Genomic DNA, 20698 nt, shown 5'->3' on the forward strand with positions numbered 1-20698 from the left:
CAGTGCCTCTAAAAATAGACACGGAATCTTGGAAAATTAGGCTGACGCGTTTTTTGGGGATTTCGGTGGAAAAAATACTCCAATTTCCACTGGGCCTGGGAGCGGCGACGCTTACAGTCAACTTTCCTTTTTTATTTAGAGTAGCAATGTTAGAAATGGGGTGGGATACGTTTTCACAGAAAACAAGGGCAAGGTAGCCAAAGGGCTACTCTCATCATCTGGTGAAAGTGATTTTTTTTTTTTTTAAACAATGTTTGGGTACAAATGTATTTTATAATGCAGTAAACATTACTGGCGGGCCACATATTAATTTTATGACAAAGGCCAAGAGTCAGTAACCAGTTTCAGTAACTTGCCTGTGGCTGGACTTTGGACATTCCTGACATAGGTGTATCAGAACAGTAGTTCAATGAAAAATAGTGCAATGACCCTCAGCAGCAACATATTTCCATAATAAGAGTCACGAAAATCAAGTAGGAATTCAGTTTTTTCTAATAAACTGGAAAGATTTTTTGTATTCACAGACTGAATGCTCTTGTTTTAGGTGGTGATGGCTCTTGGAAAGAAACTGTCCCCAAGCCTGTGACACTAGTTGTATCTCTCGCTCTCACACTCCAGGGCCTGAGTGGGCCCCTTCTTTGGCCTGGGAGTAAGGCCCAATCCCATTCCTCTCACTTGGCCCTGAGAACCCTCCAGTGAGGTCCCTCGATAGAGCAGTGCCCTCCGTGAGTGGAGTGCTAAGTGGAGATTGTCCTCTAAGAAATTGGACGACACTTGCAAGATTCCACCCCAGTCCAGTAGATGGCAGTAATACGAATTGGCTGTAGACTTCAGTGACGTAATGGTCTACGTCACATGTAAACAACTCGAGTCTCAACCTGTGGTGTGTCAGTTGGAGTGTTCGTGCAACGTTAAAAATGCCCGCTACAGCTGTGTCATTACCGATTGCCTGAAAGCTCATCATCTTTTCCGTGTCTCCAATCAACGGAGGAGAAATGTGCTATACTGAAGACAGCTTCGGCGCTGTGTAGTGCTGATTCATCTTTACAAGGTACGTACACTCATTAAAAAAATGACCCGTTCGGTCAAATACAGTAAGAGTTAACATACAATGCACGTTCACATAATACCCTATGTTTGTGTAGACATAAATGGCAATCTACTTATTAGTATCGTAATGCCATTTTATGACATATAGTAGGGGTCTTTAGTGTGTGACATGATGAAAAGTAAACAAACACAAGAACAGTCCACCTGACCCTTAAGCTGACATAATATCGTCACCAAACTTCCCTGTACGACCCAAAAACCTTAGTTCATAAGGAATTTAATTCAAAAGAGTTGTCATTGGATATAAAAAAAGGTCATTTCAACATTTTTTCATGATGCTTACATCACAGTAAAAGCTGTCTTTTTCTTTTCTATGCCCACATTTACGTCTAAATTGTTTGTTATCTATTGTGTTCCAGAGTGGCTGTCCCATAAGCGTGGACAGGTTGGACAGCAATGTTACCAGCCTGTGCTTATGGTTGGATGTGTAGTCAGAACTCATTCAGGACTTAAGGTTGAGCAAGAAGGTTATGTGGGCCCTGCAGGAGCTGCTAAAGAGGGAACAGGACCATGACTGGAGGTCCTGATCTACGTGTACTGGCTGGCCCACGGTCTGTCCTACCGTGTGGTGTCACGGGTCTTCAGGGTTCCAAGGTCCACCGTTCAAAGAATTGTCCACAGTTAATATGGAATAAATTGCCCAAAAGCCATGTTTTAGGCTCTGGAAGTCAGACCCACATTTGCATTCTGTGCTTTTCTGCATTACTATTCAATAAACATCTTTATTTTGAGTAACACCTTGATGGTTTATTTCATAATGATGTGAGATACTGTGTGTGAACTATGTGACTGTTGGACAGAAAACAACTACAAATCACTCCAGCTTAAATAATAGTTTACTTTCAGAAAAACAAACTCACATTGGGCCAAAATACATAATAGTAAATAAATAATGTGTCACAAATTGTAACAAAAATATACCAATACTTCCATAAAGCTGGAAAACACAATCTGGAACTTCATTGAGTTCTTAATAAAATAAAATATTTTCCTTTTACAAAACAAAGGGAAACATTGCAGAGATGTCACTGTTCTGGAAATTTGTCCACGAGCTTCCCAAAAAGGATGAGAACTGCTCAGTTTTGGCCACAGTTTCCTCGAGCCTTTTCATCACTCCGGCAGACTCCGCTTTCAAAAAGTCAAGGAGTGTATTGTGCTTCCTTTTTTTTCTGGGTGATTTGGGGTTTGGCGCCGGATTAGAAGATGCCAACGACGTGCCCGGTGGTGTGGATGGCGTGGTAGCTGTGATGGTGGCCAGCTCTTCCACGGGACGTTCTACATTGGCCTTTAGGTTGGGTGGAAAAAACAAGAATTACTTAATGCTTGTGTATTGTACAAAAACAACTGTGTATAGGATGCTCAACAAGTTGATGTGAGAAATTATAGGATGTGTTCTGAATAATTATTTGATAGTGAATAGATACACAAAATTGACATGTTATTCTTATGGCTGTAAGAGCCTTCTATTGGCCAGCATCATATATGCTTTAGAATTGTCTCCACATTTGGACAACATTTTGAGAAGGTAATTAGTTTACTTAATATGTGTTTACAGAGAAGGCAGTGGACTATGTGATAGTAATTTGTTTCAACTGTATTTCCACGTAAAATTCGGAGACATTACTCGTGATGCATGATGAAAACTAATGCATCCTGATCTCACATGAAAGAATCATATTGTAAAAAAAACACGACACCCGAAATTGTGTAGAGTTATTCTGACTATGCTCCTTTAGCGACTGGGCATGTAGATGTAAAAGCACGACTCGTTTAAGATACAAACAGGGATGGGCTGAACCGTGGTTTTCTGCACAGTTATCCTACTTTACAGTTTGTAGCGTGAAGATTTTTTTTGGCAGCTCCCTCGGTAGACTTGTGCACTTCGTAAAGTAGCGATTTTGCAATGTTCATGTTTTAACGCGAAAATACGATTTTCTATTGCATTTATGTCTAAGATATCTCAATACATTTCGTTGCAAATAGATGCGCGGTTGTGGAAAACTACTTACATTTGTGCGGTTCCTTTCCAGGCATGTTTGTTGATATTGAGAATTCGCAAAGCCTTCTGGGTAGTCACTTCGCCGCCAAGTGAGGTAGAGAGCTCCCTAGGTCTGAAGTGGTTATGAGATGGTTTGAGGGCACTTCTCCCTCGGTCTTGAGAGTATCGGGACACACCCCATTTTCACGTGGACGCGCAAAACCGAGTGACTAGGGCACATAGCGAGTGAAAGTGCGAAGAATGGGACTCAGCAATCCTGCCCACTTAGCTTTGGAGGAGGATTTTGAAATAATACAACAGCAGCAAGCTCTTATGATGCATTTTACTGGGAATGAATTTGGGTATATATTGAGAATTTAACAGAAAACACTTTACCGTTTTAATTCAAAATAAATTTATGTAAAGATTCTGAAATGGATCAAAACATAATTACCTATATAGTGTATCAGTAATTGGAAATCAAAATTGTATTTGCCTTCCCAACAGATTGTTAGGCTTTAAACTAAACTCTTATAACGCTCACTTCACAAATTTTAAGTAAGGTACTTAAAACATGAATATCCTCTTGAGCAAATAACTGGTCTCTGCAATTTTATTGATGACATTGTACGTAATTGACTATACGACATAAAAATGTTCTTTTCAGGGTACATCAGCATAAAGAAAGTGAGCTTCTAGATTTTACACATTTTAAAGTAGTGAAGCTCTGCTCACATGAGATCTGAGTACAGGAAAGGGTCAACAGGAACTTCCAGCCCAATGACACCGTAGGCATCCATGAGGAGGTTATATTGTGAGAGGACCTGCTTTTTTCTTATTTTTTTTCTTTTGTGACTTTTTCCCCAAGCTTTTTCTTTTTTTTGTGGCATTTCTCCCCCCGGGTCTTATTTTTTTCCTCACCTTTTCCCATTTTCCTTGTATTCTTTTGATTCTCTCAGCCTTTTACCTCTTTTTCCTTCCTTTATTATTGTTTGTTTTTCTCCCTTTTTGCCTTACTTTTTTCTTCTGTTGTTTCTTTTTTTTATTGAAGTCTTTTTTTCTTTTTGAGCTTTATTTGTTCCCCAAATGGCATTTTGTGCATTATTTTACATAACAATTTTTAATATGTGGATAAAAGCAACAAAATCAATCAAGAGGCTTTCGGGAGCTGAAAAGGTTGGCTATTTTTAGTAGGTCGAGTTGAAAGAGCTGCTTCTCAAAAAAGAGACGGAATTCCTATAACGACGAGCTTATTTGAATGAGAAGCTCTCCGGTGAAGGCATTTAACTACAAAATTCTGCTAACACGTAGCACAAAACACAACCCAGGGAAAACAGATTACAGGTGCAAGATGGATGAATGAAATTAACAAAAAACAGTCTTTCTTTTAACGTGTTTCTTTTTTTTCTGGCGTTTTCGGCTCCTTTCTTACCTCCATCGTACTTGACTCATATCACACGCGCTGTTCTGTGTTCATTTTACCGGTAGGTAAAAAGAATGGCGGTGGGCCAAACCAACTTGAAATTTGTGAGGGCATAATTCCCCCAGATGGTAAAACTCACCTCATCTGTTGCACTGAATGTCGAAATAGTGGACTCGGAATGAATGCCCGAGTAAGGTTAGATGATGCAAGTGACAGGTAGATGATCATTTTTTTTCTCTCTCATCCAGCCAGCTCCAAATCGACCTTGACATAAGCTGTCTCTGTCTCTCTCTCCCTTTCTTTTTCTTCACTTTCTCTTTAGCCTTATTCGCTATATTTCTCTCTCTGTCTCTCCTTGTCTCAATCTTTTTCTGTTTTTGTCTCTGTCCCTCTTTTTTATCTTTCTCAAACTTTCTTTCCTCTCTCAATCTTATTTCTGTAGTTCTCTCATTGCCATTCTATTTCTTCCACTCTCTCTATATTTCTTGTATCCCCTCTTTCATTTATTTTCTTTTTTTTTCCAGTCCACCACGGAGAGAATAATTTTTCAACCGGGAATTGCTTTTGTGGTATTGGAACGTGTGTTCTAATATACACCTTTGATGCGACTTAAGACACATGTCATCAGTGTCTGAACCTAATATGACTTTGACACCCCTACTTTGAGAGAATTAGTCCTTGTTTTAAAGGGGCAAAAAACAACAAAGAAATGAATATTCGTGGAGGATTTTTTTTTCATTCACATTTACTCAAGCCGATTTACAGTTGTACATTTGAGCTTCGCGGGCGGTTGCTATTGACAACCACAACATTCACAAAATCCAGGCCTAGTTGTTTGGTTTACCAAAGAAAAAAAAGATAAACCTTTTATTCGACCGCCGAGCTGCATCAGTAATTTCGAAAGAGCAAGCAGACGACTGGTGTCGTGACGTCATCCGGGCGCGCCTGGCTCCTCCGCTGGAAATTAGCCACGTCACAGTTTGTCGGAGGCAAACACCCACCTGGTCGGTGTGGTTGGGGCTGTTTGAAAACATGCTTAATTTCGAGAATGAGTTGTGTTTGACATTCTGGTCAATTTGTGGACGAATTTAACTACAAAATTATAGTAATTCCTTACGGAAATTACACCCTGCTGTCTGTTCATTTTTTGCTGTACACGTAAGTACTTAAGCTAGCCGGTTAGCCGCTTAGTATTTCACAATGAAAAATAAATTTGAATCATCTGGAATGGCAATTTGATTTGTCCGCGAATATTTAACATACCTGTCAACTTTGACCAATTGTTCCCTTTATTAATGATGTGATTCCACTTATTAAGCGATATTAAACCTAAACCTAACACACACACACAAGCGGCACTTATTTACTCACAGCAAGACGATATGTAGCACGCTGCGACAATTTTAACAATCTACGATGACGCTGTTGTCTTCTACCAGTGACTGAGACAATCCGTATCAGTGCCAACATGGGCTAAACTTGATCGTTGTAACAATAAAAACATTTTTTTTAAATCCGCTACAAAATTGTTGTACTGTAGTCACCATTTTAAAGGATATTAAAACTTCAAAGATACCGGAAACAGGTATAAGTTGACAGATACGGTAATATCAAACAATAACTATTCTTATGGGGTTTCTTATTACAAATTTGAAGCTTTAACATTTTGTTGAATTCTAATTGCATATTTGGTATGTTTTTATTGAATAAACCAACGCAGTACAATATAGGAAAAGGCATGCACTTTGAACACGTTTGACTTCGAAACAACTAATAAAAATAAAACCCATCCCTCTTTTATTGTTCTGGGTTTATCGAATGTATCTGACAGGCGTAGATTAAACCCAGTAGCACTTCATTAGAATTATCAGCCATTGAGGATGATTTATTTAAGGCAGTTTTGTATTTGATCGTATTGTTCTTAATGTGTGACCAATGACTTGTACACGTTTTTGAAACAGTCGTGGAACTCATAAACGGCAGTAGGTTGGTACTGTACAGTATTTTTCCCCCCTGGTGGCTGTGTTGAATGGGCACGTTGTGGGATGGGCAAAATCCTGTTCTGAAACCCTTCCCAGATCCTGCAAAGAAAATGACTCATGAAAGTTCATTACATACTTTACTAGCTGCCACTTTTATTCGAAATGGAATGTTTGTCCCCGACACGTGCTAAGTTTGCTGTCTTCATAAGTCTTGTGTGATAGTTCATTAATGGGATGCTGAGATGCGGGGGGTAAATTTCGCTTTCAATAACACTTTATCAAAATCAAATCAAAATTTAAATGCATAGTACTTTTCAGGAAACAAATTGAAATGAAATGAAATGATCTGCATTTATATTTGCATTTATATTTGCATTTATATTTGCATTTATATAGCGCTTATCAAGTCAATGACTTCCCAAAGCTTTTTACATTGTGCTTCACATTTCCCAATGGCGGCCGTGATCTGTGCAGCCATGTAAGGCGCTAACCTGCTTATTGGGGGAATTGGGGGTTCAGTGTCTTACCCAAGGACACTTCGGCATGCAACACGGACAAGCCGGGATTCGAACTGGGATCCCTTAATCCTAAAACGATCGCTCTACCTCGTGAGCTACTGCCTGCCCCAATTGCAACTCAAAGTGCTGTATTAAAACATTCCATACGCAATAGGAAAATGAAATTATCTCCTTTTTCCCCCACATAAAAACAAAGAATGCCAAATACACACACATCCATTTGTTAAAAAAAAATAAAAACAAAAAAATAATGTTGATGAATAAAATGATTGCAAGGCACAGACTAACCATGTGTGAAAAGGGACCTGAGAGAGGCTCATCCACACTAATGGGGCAGATGGCTACAGGAAGAATTTTAAGCCAGCTAGCCACACCTTACCAATATGTAGCCAATAAAAGAAAACCGAGATCTTAAGAAAAAATAACTAAAGATCTGAAATGTAAAAATGAAATGGAAACTAAAATGTTCAAAAAAAGAAAGTAATTCCGGACTATAGAGCGCACCTGATTATAAGCCGCACCCACCACATTTTAAGAGGAAAAACGATTTTGTACTTACACAAGCCGCATGCGCCCACATTAAAAAATGTAACACAAACACAAAATTAACCCAAACCCGACTTAAAGTCCCGCGATTGAAACTAAATGTCCTTCATTAAAGTACACAGTCCAAAAATCACAGCCGGCAAAATGAACGGAAAATGATACCGGTACTTAAGGTTTGATGCAGACCTACAGAGTCCGTGTCCCGTTGAAAGTAATCCAAGGAAAAAAGTGTATATTTCCAAAGGTTTGGGTGGGAAAAATATCTATCCACTATTGTCCGCCGCGTCCACAAACAGGTCTCACCTTTACCCCACTTCCCGTCACCCCGTGTTTGTTCCGCCCCTTCTTTTTTATTCGCCCGTGCAAAACATCAGAATAAGTCTCTAAAATAAATACATTACAAAAATATACAGTTGCAAATACATATTATACATGGTTACACATATTTACAAAGAAAGACTACACCGAGAACGTTTTCAAAGCTTTAATAATATAACTTTCATCCCAAATGGTGCCTGTGACAGGGCAGTTAATGGTAGCAACACGCTAGCAACATACCGTACTTGTAAAAATCACGGTAAACCGTCCTCATCTTCCTCATCTGCTGCGTCATGTGCCTTTCATTTTGCATGATCAGGGTATGTTTACGCTAATTTAATTTATGCACAAGTCAAGAAGTTGCAGTCTTCCTCTGCGCATTTATTCCACCGATCTAAATCTTACCTTTTGTACTCGAGTGCCGCTGGCAGCGGTTAGAAAAATTACATAAATTGGCCGCATCACTGAATAAGCCTCAGGGTTGAAAGTTTGGGGAAAAAGTAGCGGCTTATAGTCCGGAATTTACCGTAAATGAAAATTATCAATTAAAAGCCTTATTAAAAAGTGGGTCTCAACCTTCCTCTTAAAACCATCAAGGGTCTTCACAGACATGATGTCCTCTGTCAAACTCTTATACAGGTGAGGACCTAAGTGGCTGAATGCTGCCTTGCCCTAGGTTTAGGTCCCCGCCGCTAGGAACAGTTGCCCAAGGACCACAAGGGCTGACATAATAAAAGCAGATCAGATAGATACAAGGGCCTAAGATTGATGGGTACCACCAGCTTTACTTACCCAAAACAAGTAACTAGGAAATGGTGCCCCTACAACCCTTGTTGGTTAGGGGTTCAACCAACCAATCAAAAGCTCATTAAATTTAATCTCAAATCACATGAGGAGCCAATTCAGCAATTCTAAAATTGTTGTACTGTAATTCCGACTTCCCTAAGCACGCATGTTGCTGAATTTTGCTGTAGCTGCAGGCTAGGCATACTATTTTTGTGAACCTAAGAACGGGAAATAACAATAATCGAAATATAAACACATGCATCAGAACCTGAAGCCTCATGGGTGAGCATTACCCATGTAAGCTCATCTATATTTGTGTATTTTTTTCCAGGCCAAGGTGGTGGAATGCTGCTGGACGACACGCCCTTGTTTGATCCCTCTCTGCTTCTGGAGTTGGAGTGGAGTGACAACGGTGTCCCTTTCTCGCCCCTCATTTCTCCTTCTAACCCGGGCGAAGGTTTGGTGCTCAGGCCCCTCTGCACTGCTGATTTTAACAGGGGTGAGGAGCACATTTTCAACCATCGGTTATCTCCAAAAGCTTAACAACAAACTGATTAATCTAATGTAAAATAAATCTTTGTTTTGCAACCTTAGTATAGCCAAGGTAAACTTTTTTCTTCAAAGGGCATACATCAGTTGACGATGTCTAAACTTAGTTGTTAGTACCAATTTCATGTTTGTTTTTAAAGTTTAAATTGACAGAATAATGTGTCAATCAATCAAAACACTTTATTTGTCCCCAAGGGGCTATTAAAAGGCACACATTTGCAGTCACCTTGGCTAAGGATGTAAGCAAGTTATTTATTTATTTTGGTTAATTATTTTGCTGTCATTTGACTGTCATTTTGTTAGTAAATAATGGTTTCAAAACAAGGTGCGAGCAGAGTTCTTTTATAAAAATGTCACAAAATACTATACTGCCGAGGTTACGGATGTATTTCAGGGAGTGCGCAATGTGAACAGAGATCTGCTCAACCTTCAAATTGCTCTGGCTGACGTTTACAGGTGTTTACAGTTTGTTCTGCGTGTTTTCATCAATTGTCTCAACAGTGAACATAAAGTGTCTTAACAGTGAACATAGATTGTAAATGTTTTCATTTTGGGTGAAGTGCTTGAAAATGATTGAACTTGTTGTGATTGGAATGTTCTTTTGGCAGTCTGACGCCTTAGACCACACAATAAACGAAGAAAAATGAAAAAATAGTGTGTGAAAATTCTGAGACGCCTGCTCTACTTCCTTGTCATAATGACATTGTCATGTGTCACTGGTCACACACAAGAGGACAGCTCAATTTAGAAAACCAGCTCTTTTGGCTCCCAAACAGCTACTTGGATTTTTTTTAAAGTTTATTAAATTGTATGTTTTCAATAATAAGAATATTTTTTGCAGCAAATTATTTAGTAATTAGAAATTTCATGTTTTGCAGGGGATCCACAAAAAACATGAAATATATTAAAAAATAACCCTTTAGTGGTATAAATAATGATTAAATGGAAAACATTATTTACTATTAACGTATTTGCTAGCAGAAAGTGATTTTATTTTAGTCATCAAAGTCAACAATAAAAATGTTCTTTGATCAGAAATGGATTTCTTCCTTTAAAGGTACTGGAAAAAATGAAAAATTGGCATTGAAAGTGTCTAATAGGGGTTGAATTTGTCCATGAAAAAGGTGCACGAACCCTGTAATCATGATTCTGTCGAGACATGGATCCAAAACGGTGTATGTTGATAAACACATTGACTGTAAACTGTTGTTGAGACTGTGCCATTTCTTTTTGTAAAATAAAATAGTAGACCATAAAGGTACTATATTCCATTTGTTTTTTTTAACCAGGCAATCTTTAACAACTTCTTCAAACAAAATAAGCTTTTAAATTATAAATACACGTCCCTTTACTATCTCATGAGCAGATAAAAAATAACATAAAAAAAGGTTATGTGCTGCCACCTAGTGATATGGATGAATATTAGTTACTTGACTGATCGCTGGCAGAAAACTTTGGCACGTTTAATTTTTAAATACATTTTGGCAATTACCTGCAGCACACAAGGGAAAGTCTCGCAACACACTGGTGTGTCCCGGCACACTGGTTATAAAACACAGAAACAATCAAATTGTAGTCAATGATGAATAGAAAACAATTTCAAACATAAAAGAGAATAAGTGTAAAATAGCTCACCCGTTTCCTGTTTTTGTCTTTCAGGGTTCTATAAGGTTCTATCTCAATTGACTGAGACAGGTGATGTCACCGCAGAACAATTTATAAGTAAGTCACAATGAATGATGATGTACAGTATATCTTTGGTGAATAAGCATTTCCACCAGGGGCTGCAAACAACGATTATTTTAATAGCCATCTAGTCACCAACTATTCAATGATTAGTCGAATGATGTAAATTTTTTTCTTAAATTTAGCACAAAGTTGATTTCATTATGTTGAATACGATCAAGAATAAAAGAGAAACTGGTACAATGAAAGATACATCTTTTATTGAACATACTGCAGATTTAAACGAAAATTTAAAAAAAAATCCAAAACAAATAGGCACATTTCTCGGTCAGCGGAGACCTAAAATCATAAATAAACCTCTGTCCATTTTTTAAGGACAGGCAAATGGTTAATAAATGAAAAATCAAGACAACGTTTTGTATGCCTGTAAACCAAGAACTGACTCAGCAGTAGAACGGTAAAAAAACAAATATTTTGTGCATTTCGCAAAGTTCATTCAGTGGTCAGCTACTAAGTCAAGTCAAGTCAAGTCATTTATTTTTGTATAGCCCTAAATCACGAAGAGTCTCAAAGGGCTTCACAGATTGTTACACTATATTACACAGACTATTGTCAACCGACAAGAGGAGTAGGTTATTCGTATGCAATAGAGTAGAGGTGAGTTTTAAGTTTAGATTTAAACATTTCCACTGAGGTTGCAGATCGGATCTCAGGGGGAAGAGCATTCCACAGCACCGGTGCCCGGATGGAGAACGCTCTCGAACCAGCGGAAGACTTCTTGGCTCTCGGGATCACCAGAAGACCGGCACTCTCAGATCGCAGGCTTCGGACCGGGACATAGCGGCAGATCAGATCTGAAAGATAAGAGGGAGCAAGTCCATGTATGATTTTGTACAGTACTAAGAGAACTTTGAAGTCACATCTTTGGCTAACTGGGAGCCAATGCAGGTTAGCCAAAATCGGTGTTATGTGATCGTACTTTTTTGTCCTGGTTAAGAGCCTCGCTGCGGCATTTTGTACTAGCTGAAGAGACTTGATTCTGGACTTCGGGAGACCGGAGAGTAGTGCATTGCAGTAATCGAGACGGGAGGTAACAAATGCATGAATTATTGTTTCCGCATCAGACTGAGACAGTATTGAACGGATTTTAGCAATGTTGCGAAGATGGAAGAAGGCAGTTCTAGTAATTTGCTTTACATGCATCTCAAATGATAGATCAGGGTCAAATATGACACCTAAATTTTTAACTGAGTCACTCTGTGTGATGTGACATTTGTCAAGGTTCACAGCAGTTTTTGAGAAGAAGTCACGGCATTTAGAAGGACCAATGACTAACATTTCGGTCTTTTCAGGGTTAAGACGCAAGAAATTGAGTGACATCCACTCTTTTATCTCAGTGAGACAGGCCTCCAAATTTCCACAGTTTAGTGTGGAAGATTCCTCCAACGGAAGATATAGTTGAGTGTCGTCTGCGTAGCAGTGGAAGCTGATATTGTACTTGCGGATAATATCACCTAATGGAAGCATGTAAATGTTGAAAAGTAGGGGGCCGAGCACAGAACCCTGCGGAACACCGCAGGTAACATTAAAGGGCTCAGATGTCGTTTCACCATATTTCACACAGTGCGTCCTATCTGAGAGGTAGGATCTGAACCACGAGAGGACGGTTCCTGAGAGACCAATCCATTTTTCCAACCGTTCTAGTAGGATATTGTGGCGCACTGTGTCAAAAGCAGCACTAAGATCCAGCAGCAGCAAAAGTGATGAAGCGCCAGAATCCATTGACATTAGGAGATCATTTGTTACCTTGATCAGCGCTGTCTCAGTAGAGTGGTTAGCCCTGAATCCTGATTGCATCGATTCAAAAAGGTTGTTCTCAGATATGAAAGCATTCAGCTGCTGTGCCACTACTCTTTCGAGTACTTTAGAGAGGAAAGGTAGGTTTGACACAGGTCTGTAATTACTTAAGATTTCTGGATCAAGGTTGGGTCGTTTTAGTGTGGGTTTAATAACGGCGGACTTAAAAGCTGCTGGAACTACACCTGAGGAGAGTGATGTATTTATAATATTTAGAACTGAAGGCCCAATGACGCTAAAAAGACTTTTAATAAGTGAACCTGGGAGCGGGTCGAACTGGCAAGTTGTCGGTTTGGCCGCAGTCACCACTTGTTTGAGATCATCAAGTGACAGTTCACTAAAACCGGCCATTTTCCCTGGGCAGCCACCCTGTCGTGCATCTGTAAGTTTCAGTTCTTTAATATGAGTGGTACTAATAGTATCTTTAGCAATTTCTTCCTGTATGCATTGAATCTTTTTAGTGAAGAAGACCATTAAGTCCTGAGCAGAGTGTGTCGAACTATCAGCGGTAGTCTGTTGCCTTGTAAGCGATGCTACAGTGTCAAAAAGGGCTTTGGGGTTGTTCTTTTGAGACGCAATCACCTTCGAAAGGTAGGCCGATTTTGCAGAGGCAAGGGCCGCTTTATACTTTAACAAGCTATCACACCAGGTTTGATGGAAAACCTCAAGCTTGGTAGCGCGCCATTTTCTCTCCCATTTCCTGCATTCTTTTTTAAGGGTTCTAGTTTCATCAGTAAACCAAGGTGTGCGTCTTTTAGGACGTGATTTTAGTTTTAAGGGCGCTATGGTATCCATCACACTAGTCAGGGTGGTATTGAACTCATTCGTGAGTGAGTCAATCGAGCCAGTGTATTTAGGAAAGGACGCAACTGCTTCAGGAAGGAGTTCAAGGAGCTCAGAAACTGTGCCAGTGCTTATATTGCGTCCGCTAAATCCTTCAGCTTTTTTAACACTACATTTAGTTAGCACCTCAAATGTCACTAAATAATGATCGGAGATAACGGTAGTACACGGTAGCACCATAATGTTTGAGGTTAAAACTCCTCGAGTCAGAATCAAGTCTAGCGTGTTCCCATTTTTATGGGTTGGCAAATCAACTAGTTGAGTAAAACCAAATCCATCAAGTAAAGAACTAAACGCAATAGTGAGTGAACTGTGTGGGTCATTCATATGAATATTAAAGTCTCCCATAATTATAATTTTGTCTGCATAGGTTACTAGTTCAGACAAAAGTTCAGCGAATTCGTCTAAGAAAGTTGTGTATGGCCCAGGAGCACGATAGATAGTTATTACATCAATTGACAATTGAGGGGACCGCGTCACAAGAGCCTCAAACGTTTTGTAATTATTAGCGGTCCGTGGATTAAATTTAAGCGATTTTTCGGAGATTAGCGCAACACCACCACCCCTTTTCAGCGTGCGTGCTGTATGACTACTCTGGTAGTCTGGGGGAGAAGCATAATTAAGCGCTAAGTACTCATCCGGGCGTAACCACGTTTCACAAAGACCCATACAATTCAGTTTATAATCACGAATAATATTATCTACAAGTAAAGCTTTAGGGGCGAGGGATCTAACATTCAAAAGACCAAATTTTAGCTTTGCTGAATCATTTGACTTAGCTGAACTCTTTGTAGTCTTTGTCGAGATCTTCAAAAGCTCCCGGCGTTGTGGCCGTTCGTGAGCGCTGAGTTTAAAGCTTCGGTTGTCCGGCGAGGAATGAATGGTGGAATTAGTTACATCCTCGCGTCCATCCTCGTGTCCATCTTGCTGCTTAGACTTCACACGCTTCACACATCTACCTGCACGGCAGCCGCGTTTCCTTTCCGAACGGCGTCTCCGCCGTCGCCGCTTATTAAGAGGGATGGATGTCCACAACGAAGCCGGGTCTCTTTGAAGTTCGCTCGGTATATCATGAGCGGTATAAAAAGTGCCCGAAAAGTCGAAATTTAGACGCTCACCCAACCGAATAAGTTCGTCCCTACTGTAAGTGGTTTTAGCCACACATGTGTCCAAAAGTGAAAGCAAAAAAGACAAGAGAACAGCAATAAATAGAAGGTTAGCTGGAGAGCTACGAGCCGCAAGCATGTATCCATGCGCAGTCGCCATAAGTCTGTTACAAAATAACATAAGTATTCTTAACAGTTTACTGATTTTTGTTCTTCGGGCTGCATGCATTTCATTTAAAATGTGTTTGTCAGGCACAGTCTTGCATAATGCTTAAGCTGTCAATTACAATGCATGTCATCAAAACCAAGGAAAAACGTCTCTTGTGACAAAAGCCGACAATGAAATTGGAAATCTAATTGATAATGCAATGCGACGTGCGCGATTGTGTAATCGCAAGACACTGTGTTCTTTTTCAAGGATTTAAAGATCCATGTTTGTGAGGAATGGAGTGTTCGACCAAGTAGAATTGTCCCAGTTCATGTTTTATCGATGCCAGCCAATCGGAGGCAAGTTTTAACAACACGAGCCAATACTGTGGAACCTCGGTTCTCGACCATATTTTGTTCCAGAACCCTGTTCGAAAACCGTTTTGTTCGATCACCGAAATCGTTTCTCCCATTAAAAGTAATGTAAAATCGTTTTAATCCGTTCCAACACCCTGAATGTTTACCATGAACGTAAACATGAAGCTAACCCAGGCTAATCGTACGTTCGCGTTAGCGTAATCTTCCGTATGAAAGATTACGCTAACATGAACGTGTAAAAATTAAAAAATCAGGTCGTTTTCACGTCATTTAGCACCCAGGTCTCCACAAAAAGTGGTGAGCGGTTAAAGGATAAAGAAAAGAATTATGAATAGGATTTCTTACCTTTGTGGTGGTCTGCAGAAGCCATGCTCTATTCCCTCGAAAGAAGGGAAACTCGCACACCTTCTTCATATTTTGCAATTATTTCTTTCTGAAATGCAATAGTTGTACGCACTACTCTTCTTTTTTCACCTCTAGCAACTTTGCTGCTTGCACCGACCTTCTTCGGAGGCATAATAAGGGGCTAAAACACTCCGTTCACCGATATTAAAAGCGAAAGCGGAAAGAAGTGCGCGCGCACTTGATAACAGTTCTTTACGAGGGGTGGGGGCAATCTACACGATCTACACCCGTACGCCGCTCAGCATCGCACCGTAGCGTACCGGCGTTCGAACTCCGATTTTTTTGAACGAAAAGCGAAGCAAGAATTTCTCAAAATTTTTGGTCGAGAACAGATTTGTTCGAACTGAGAGGCGTTCGAAAACCGAGGTTCCACTGTATAGGCCAGGCAAAGTTTGCAAGCAGTATGTGCGTGACTGATAGGCGTGTGTATACTGTCAGTCAAAAGGCCAATTGGCTAACAAAACAAACGACGGTGCGACGCGACAGCTAGCTTTTAGCGGCTCGTCATATTGAAAATAATTAAATCAATTACATCGGACTCTGAAGAAAGTCAGACTAGCTCAATGAGATGGTGATCACCAGCAGGTTCTCCGTGGATTGTTATCGGGTCCGGTAAGGGACTGCGGATGCAACAGGAGATAAAGCAATAGCAAGGCTGCAGGTCCAGCGTACTGCTATGGCTAAGCTACGTAACAACTCTCTTAAGCCACCCCTGGAGAGCCTGTATCTCACCGACGCCAGATCTGTTACCATCAAATGTCCCATTAAATGGACCACCGGAGGTACAACTCGTAGAAAACCGCTAAATTTGTAACTCTTGTATTTAAATCATTGACGAGACTTTGCTGAGGTCGTGTTTAACCCTTGCCAAACCTTTTCTAAATCGCTTACTCTGAAAGAATACCTCCTATTTTGTTATTCAGTAATCCCTCGGTTATCACGGTTAATGGGGACCAAAACCATCCGCGAAAAGGGAAAATCCGCGACGTAGCGACGCCCCTTCAAAAAATGCTTAAAAAAAAGAATATATTTTTAAAATTTTATTATTTTTTTAGACCCGCAAAGCTCTGAACCCGCGAACGTGGAACCGCGAAGTAGCGAGGTCCCACTGTAGTTTTGTATAACGACAAAGACAATTTATTAAACTGCAATTCTGTTAATATTAGTAGACCTATCGTATACTCTGTCGGTAATGACATAATTTCTAGGTAAGGTTGCAAGTCACTATCTTAAAAAAAAGAATAGCACATAAAATGCACTTTTCTTTTAGAATAGAAAATCGCATCCAAATTGCAATACAGGTATGAAAAATCACTAGTAGTTTTTTCCCCCCAAAACATGCAGCCCTATTGTCCACTATTTATTTTATTGATTTTTGTCCACAAAATTGATTTCTCGTTGCAGTGCTAATTGCCAACAGAAAAAAGTTTATCAATAATAATAGATATTATTTTATCTCCCAGGAAAATTTGAGCACATGAAAAAAACCGAGGACTACTACGTAGTGGTTGTGGAGGACACCAGTCTTGGACAAATAGTGGCCACGGCCACTTTAATCATTGAGCACAAGTTTATTCATTCCTGTGCTAAGGTAAGTCTCTTTTTGCAGAATTTGAGGGGCCTTAAATTGCTCTTAGTGCCAACCAGCCTTCGAATGAGATTTCTATCTGTGTTTGCAGAGAGGCAGAGTAGAGGAGGTTGTCGTTCATGATATTTGCAGGGGCAAACAGCTGGGAAAACTGTAAGTGCAACCCTAGTTTGTTAGACATTTTAAATCTGCCGCTCTACCTTTTGATATAAAGTTTAGTTTATTTAGATCGTGTTTGTTTTTTCTTAAACAGATGTCCCCACTTTAACCCTTTTCTTGGGCATGAAAATCTCTCACCTTTTGGAGAAATTCACCGTTTTGAAATAAAAATGGTGACCTGTTTGAATTGTATAGATCCAAGGAGAAGAGCTTGAACTAGTCTGGCCAGTGCTTTTTGGCTTCATAATTTTGACGCTTGCCAATTGAACTATGGCTAAGCCCCGCCCCCTTACTAGCTCCGACACATTCAAAATTCAGTGAAGCGCACTATGGCAAGTGTCACAATAGGTCGCATCTGGCAGGAGGCTTTTTGGGCCCAGAAAAATCACGTCACCTAAAGGGCCTGAACTTAAAAATTCCGCATTTCACTTTACTGACTTAAGCACATATTTAAGCAATAAACAAACTAAAGGCTAAATCTCAATATATCGTGCAAACAATTTCACTGGCACATTTCTAAGTGTCACTGCTCCATTGAATCAGTCACTTCTCAAGGTGAAGCAAGGCACACCAGTCAATTTGAACTTGCGAGGCCAAAAGATTTTTATTCGCTGAAAAGCAGATAATAAGGGACTGAAAAGCCATAGCATGCGTGGGTTGATTCACTTTAGCCAAAAGGAATGATATCCAAATGTTCTCCATGTTATACAAGCTACAGCCTAAGCATTAATTGTTCTCCATTGTTTTGATTTTTTAACTGTTTTTTCGAGTGGGTCACACTGTGGCACTTGTATTCAGATGATGTCATCATCATTTTTCCAGTCATCAGGCTGCCAAGCACTTTGGTCGATAGACTGGCAGTGCTGATATAGCCGTTGTTTAAAATGGTACTTTGTCTCTATCTTGCGGTGGAAATCCGTATTTTCTTTTATTGGCACTGTATCACCGTAGTGGGTTAAAGAAAACTGTACTCATTACGGCAAAACCATAGTACTTGGCAGGTATGCAAATACAGGGCGTGAAAACACGTCTGTGACACCGGGTTAAACATACTATTTTGAGAAGAAACCGTTTTATCATGAGTGACAAGTCGATATTGTCATCATCCCCCCAGCATCTTTTCAATTCTGTTCTTTGTTTCTTTTCAGGTTGATGTCTACGCTAACGCTTTTAAGCCGAAAACTCAACTGCTACAAAATCACTCTGGAATGTGTGCCCAAAAATGTGCCTTTCTACGAGAAGTTCGGCTACACCGCTTCCGATGAGACCTATATGCAGTGCCGCTTTTCCCACTGAGGAAATCCGGGGGATGATACACAATTTTGGATGCCGCTCTTCGACATCAACGGAAAAGGACATTGTGGTTTGAAGTGCGTCATTGGAGACTTTTTGTCAGCCAATGGCGTCTCGTCCGGAATCTATGATGAAGTAAACAAATTCAGATGTTGAAACACACCCCGCCCCTCTTTTTTTTCTTGGCAACCATGACTACCTTGTGGCAGGGGATCTTCCAAGATCGAATCATCAGTTATTATGTCTTAATTTGTCACTGTGGTGACGGACAATTGGTTCGATGGAATGGAATGAGCCAGGCACTTAGTGAAAAATTATTCATGAAATCATTGTCAAAGGCAAGTAACCAAAGAAACTATAATAAACGTATCAATGCTGAAAAATTCATTGCAATTGGTTGACACTATAACTCCCACAGGAATTGAATTCAGTAAAGGTTAACCAAAAAAAGATTTATATGGTAGTTATTAACACTAAACATTTGGACTGTGGCAATCATATTATGTGATAAGGCATGGAAACTAAAATGAGGTTTCTAAATCCATATCCAAATGATTCTTTTGTATTTGTTGGGGAGTGGGAATGTACAGTTTTTTTATGTTTTAAATCTAATTTATTATCAAATATGTACACATGTCAATAAAAAGAACCAATTATAACCCAATGATTTGTGCTTTTGGAAGTCTGATTTCTGAATCAGGTTAAATACATGGTTTACAAGCTCATGTTTTTGGGCTTATTGAAGATCAAATTTAATTGGCACCCTTACAGAAATTCACTTTCACAGACTACCAGGAGAACACAAGCATTACATCGGTTGGTCGGATCCGTTAACCACTAGGGTCGGAGGGGCACCATTTCCTGTGGTGTGTCTCTGGCAAGTATAGCATGGCAGCACCCATCCCTCCCTATTAGAATACTAAAAAAGTGGGACGATGAGGGCAGATTGATTCGATGGGTATGTGGGACCTGTTTTGAATGGTGATTGCAGAGGGGATGAGGCAGACCCTCCTAAATCTTATTGTCCTATACTGTATATGCACCCTGACTATAGTAGTATGAAGTATTGATGTAGTGCAGGACTGTTCAAGCTTTTCAGAAAGTGGGCCAGATTTGGTTAGCTGGAAAAGTGTGAGTGCCAACTATTCAGCCTGGCATTCTTTGAACAGTATTTAATAAATTCACCCTCCGTGAACGGTTTACAGTGATTGTCGATCAGCATCGCGACCTTGTAGCTCGGCTTTGTAACATTTTCCTATGACTCGTAGGGTCTCATGAAAAAGCACTAATGTGCCGTTAAAACAGCATCCAGTTGCTTAGCCTTTTCACAGCGTTCTTTCCTAGTTAGCTTTCAGTAGTCTGCATGTTTCACCTAGCAGTACCTCATAATGTTAAATTCTTTAAAAACAGTCCCTTGGCAAAGTAGGCAGACACAGTTGTTTTGGATTTCAAGGAAAAATAATCCATTTTTCACTTGTCCTGGAAGTGAGAGCCCTCACAGTCAATTTTCCTTTTTTTAAATTTACAGTTACCATGTCAGAAATGGGGTGGGCTTGAATTCTCACTGAAAGCTAAGGGCAAGGTGGCCAAAAGGCTACTGCCATCTGGTGAAATTGGGATTTATTTTTATTTCCTACAATTATATTTTCTAATGCGGTCAACATTACTGGTGGGCCAAATATTAATTTTATGACAGAGGCAGCGGGCCAGTAAAAATTTGATCTAGGGCTGTTACTGGCCCCCATGCCGGACTTTTGCCAATGTATTGGGTGAGCTATACGATGGACCTGTTTTTCAATTCTGACAGGTTGGAAGTGGCTAGGCTGATGATTTTAAGTGCTGAGGGGTTGGGGGGAGGTTAGGGGGGGGGGGTGGGGTGGGGGGGGGGGTTGAACCATATTTCTTTGGTTTTACTGACATTGATTTGAAGGTTTTGCCACAAAAAGCTCTAATCCAGTTCGTCTTACACTGAAACATATTACAGTGTTTTAAGTATTTTCCGCCGTGCCCCCTCCTTAGGAGGAAG

The 20698-nt window shown here is 40.0% G+C and overlaps 1 protein-coding gene and 3 long non-coding RNA genes across 5 annotated transcripts in view; 1 reads left to right on the forward strand and 3 right to left on the reverse strand.

The window, feature by feature from the left end:
* Positions 1 to 20698, reverse strand: part of LOC148368018 (uncharacterized) — a 532004-nt gene that overhangs the window by 285029 nt on the left and 226277 nt on the right. The gene's annotated exons all lie outside the window — the stretch shown is intronic.
* Positions 1929 to 3397, reverse strand: LOC148368029 (uncharacterized). Its single transcript, XR_015850215.1, has 2 exons — positions 3120 to 3397; positions 1929 to 2395 (listed from the first exon to the last, which is right to left on the reverse strand). It is a non-coding gene; the product is annotated as an uncharacterized LOC148368029 (long non-coding RNA).
* gnpnat1 (glucosamine-phosphate N-acetyltransferase 1) lies at positions 5449 to 19336 on the forward strand. Its single transcript, XM_088334727.1, has 6 exons — positions 5449 to 5669; positions 8993 to 9160; positions 10870 to 10932; positions 17096 to 17223; positions 17312 to 17373; positions 18528 to 19336. Exons 2-6 carry the CDS (start codon positions 9007 to 9009, stop codon positions 18673 to 18675), a joined length of 555 nt encoding a protein of 184 aa, XP_088190853.1. The 5' UTR covers positions 5449 to 5669; positions 8993 to 9006; the 3' UTR covers positions 18676 to 19336.
* Positions 11417 to 14562, reverse strand: LOC148368031 (uncharacterized). The gene is made up of 2 exons (XR_015850360.1): positions 14382 to 14562; positions 11417 to 11750 (listed from the first exon to the last, which is right to left on the reverse strand). It is a non-coding gene; the product is annotated as an uncharacterized LOC148368031 (long non-coding RNA).

Source organism: Urocampus carinirostris, chromosome 4 (genome assembly GCF_059441175.1).
Source record: "Urocampus carinirostris isolate Australia breed hairy pipefish chromosome 4, RoL_Ucar_1.0, whole genome shotgun sequence".
In the NCBI taxonomy this organism is placed as follows: Eukaryota; Metazoa; Chordata; class Actinopteri; order Syngnathiformes; family Syngnathidae; genus Urocampus; species Urocampus carinirostris.

Coding starts and splice junctions, on each gene's coding strand:
- gnpnat1 (XM_088334727.1), top strand. CDS start 9,007: ATGCTGCTGGACGACACGCCCTTGTTTGATCCCTCTCTGCTTCTGGAG. Junction 9,161..10,869: donor CACTGCTGATTTTAACAGGG/GTGAGGAGCACA, acceptor TTTGTCTTTCAG/GGTTCTATAAGGTTCTATCT. Junction 17,374..18,527: donor GGCAAACAGCTGGGAAAACT/GTAAGTGCAACC, acceptor GTTTCTTTTCAG/GTTGATGTCTACGCTAACGC.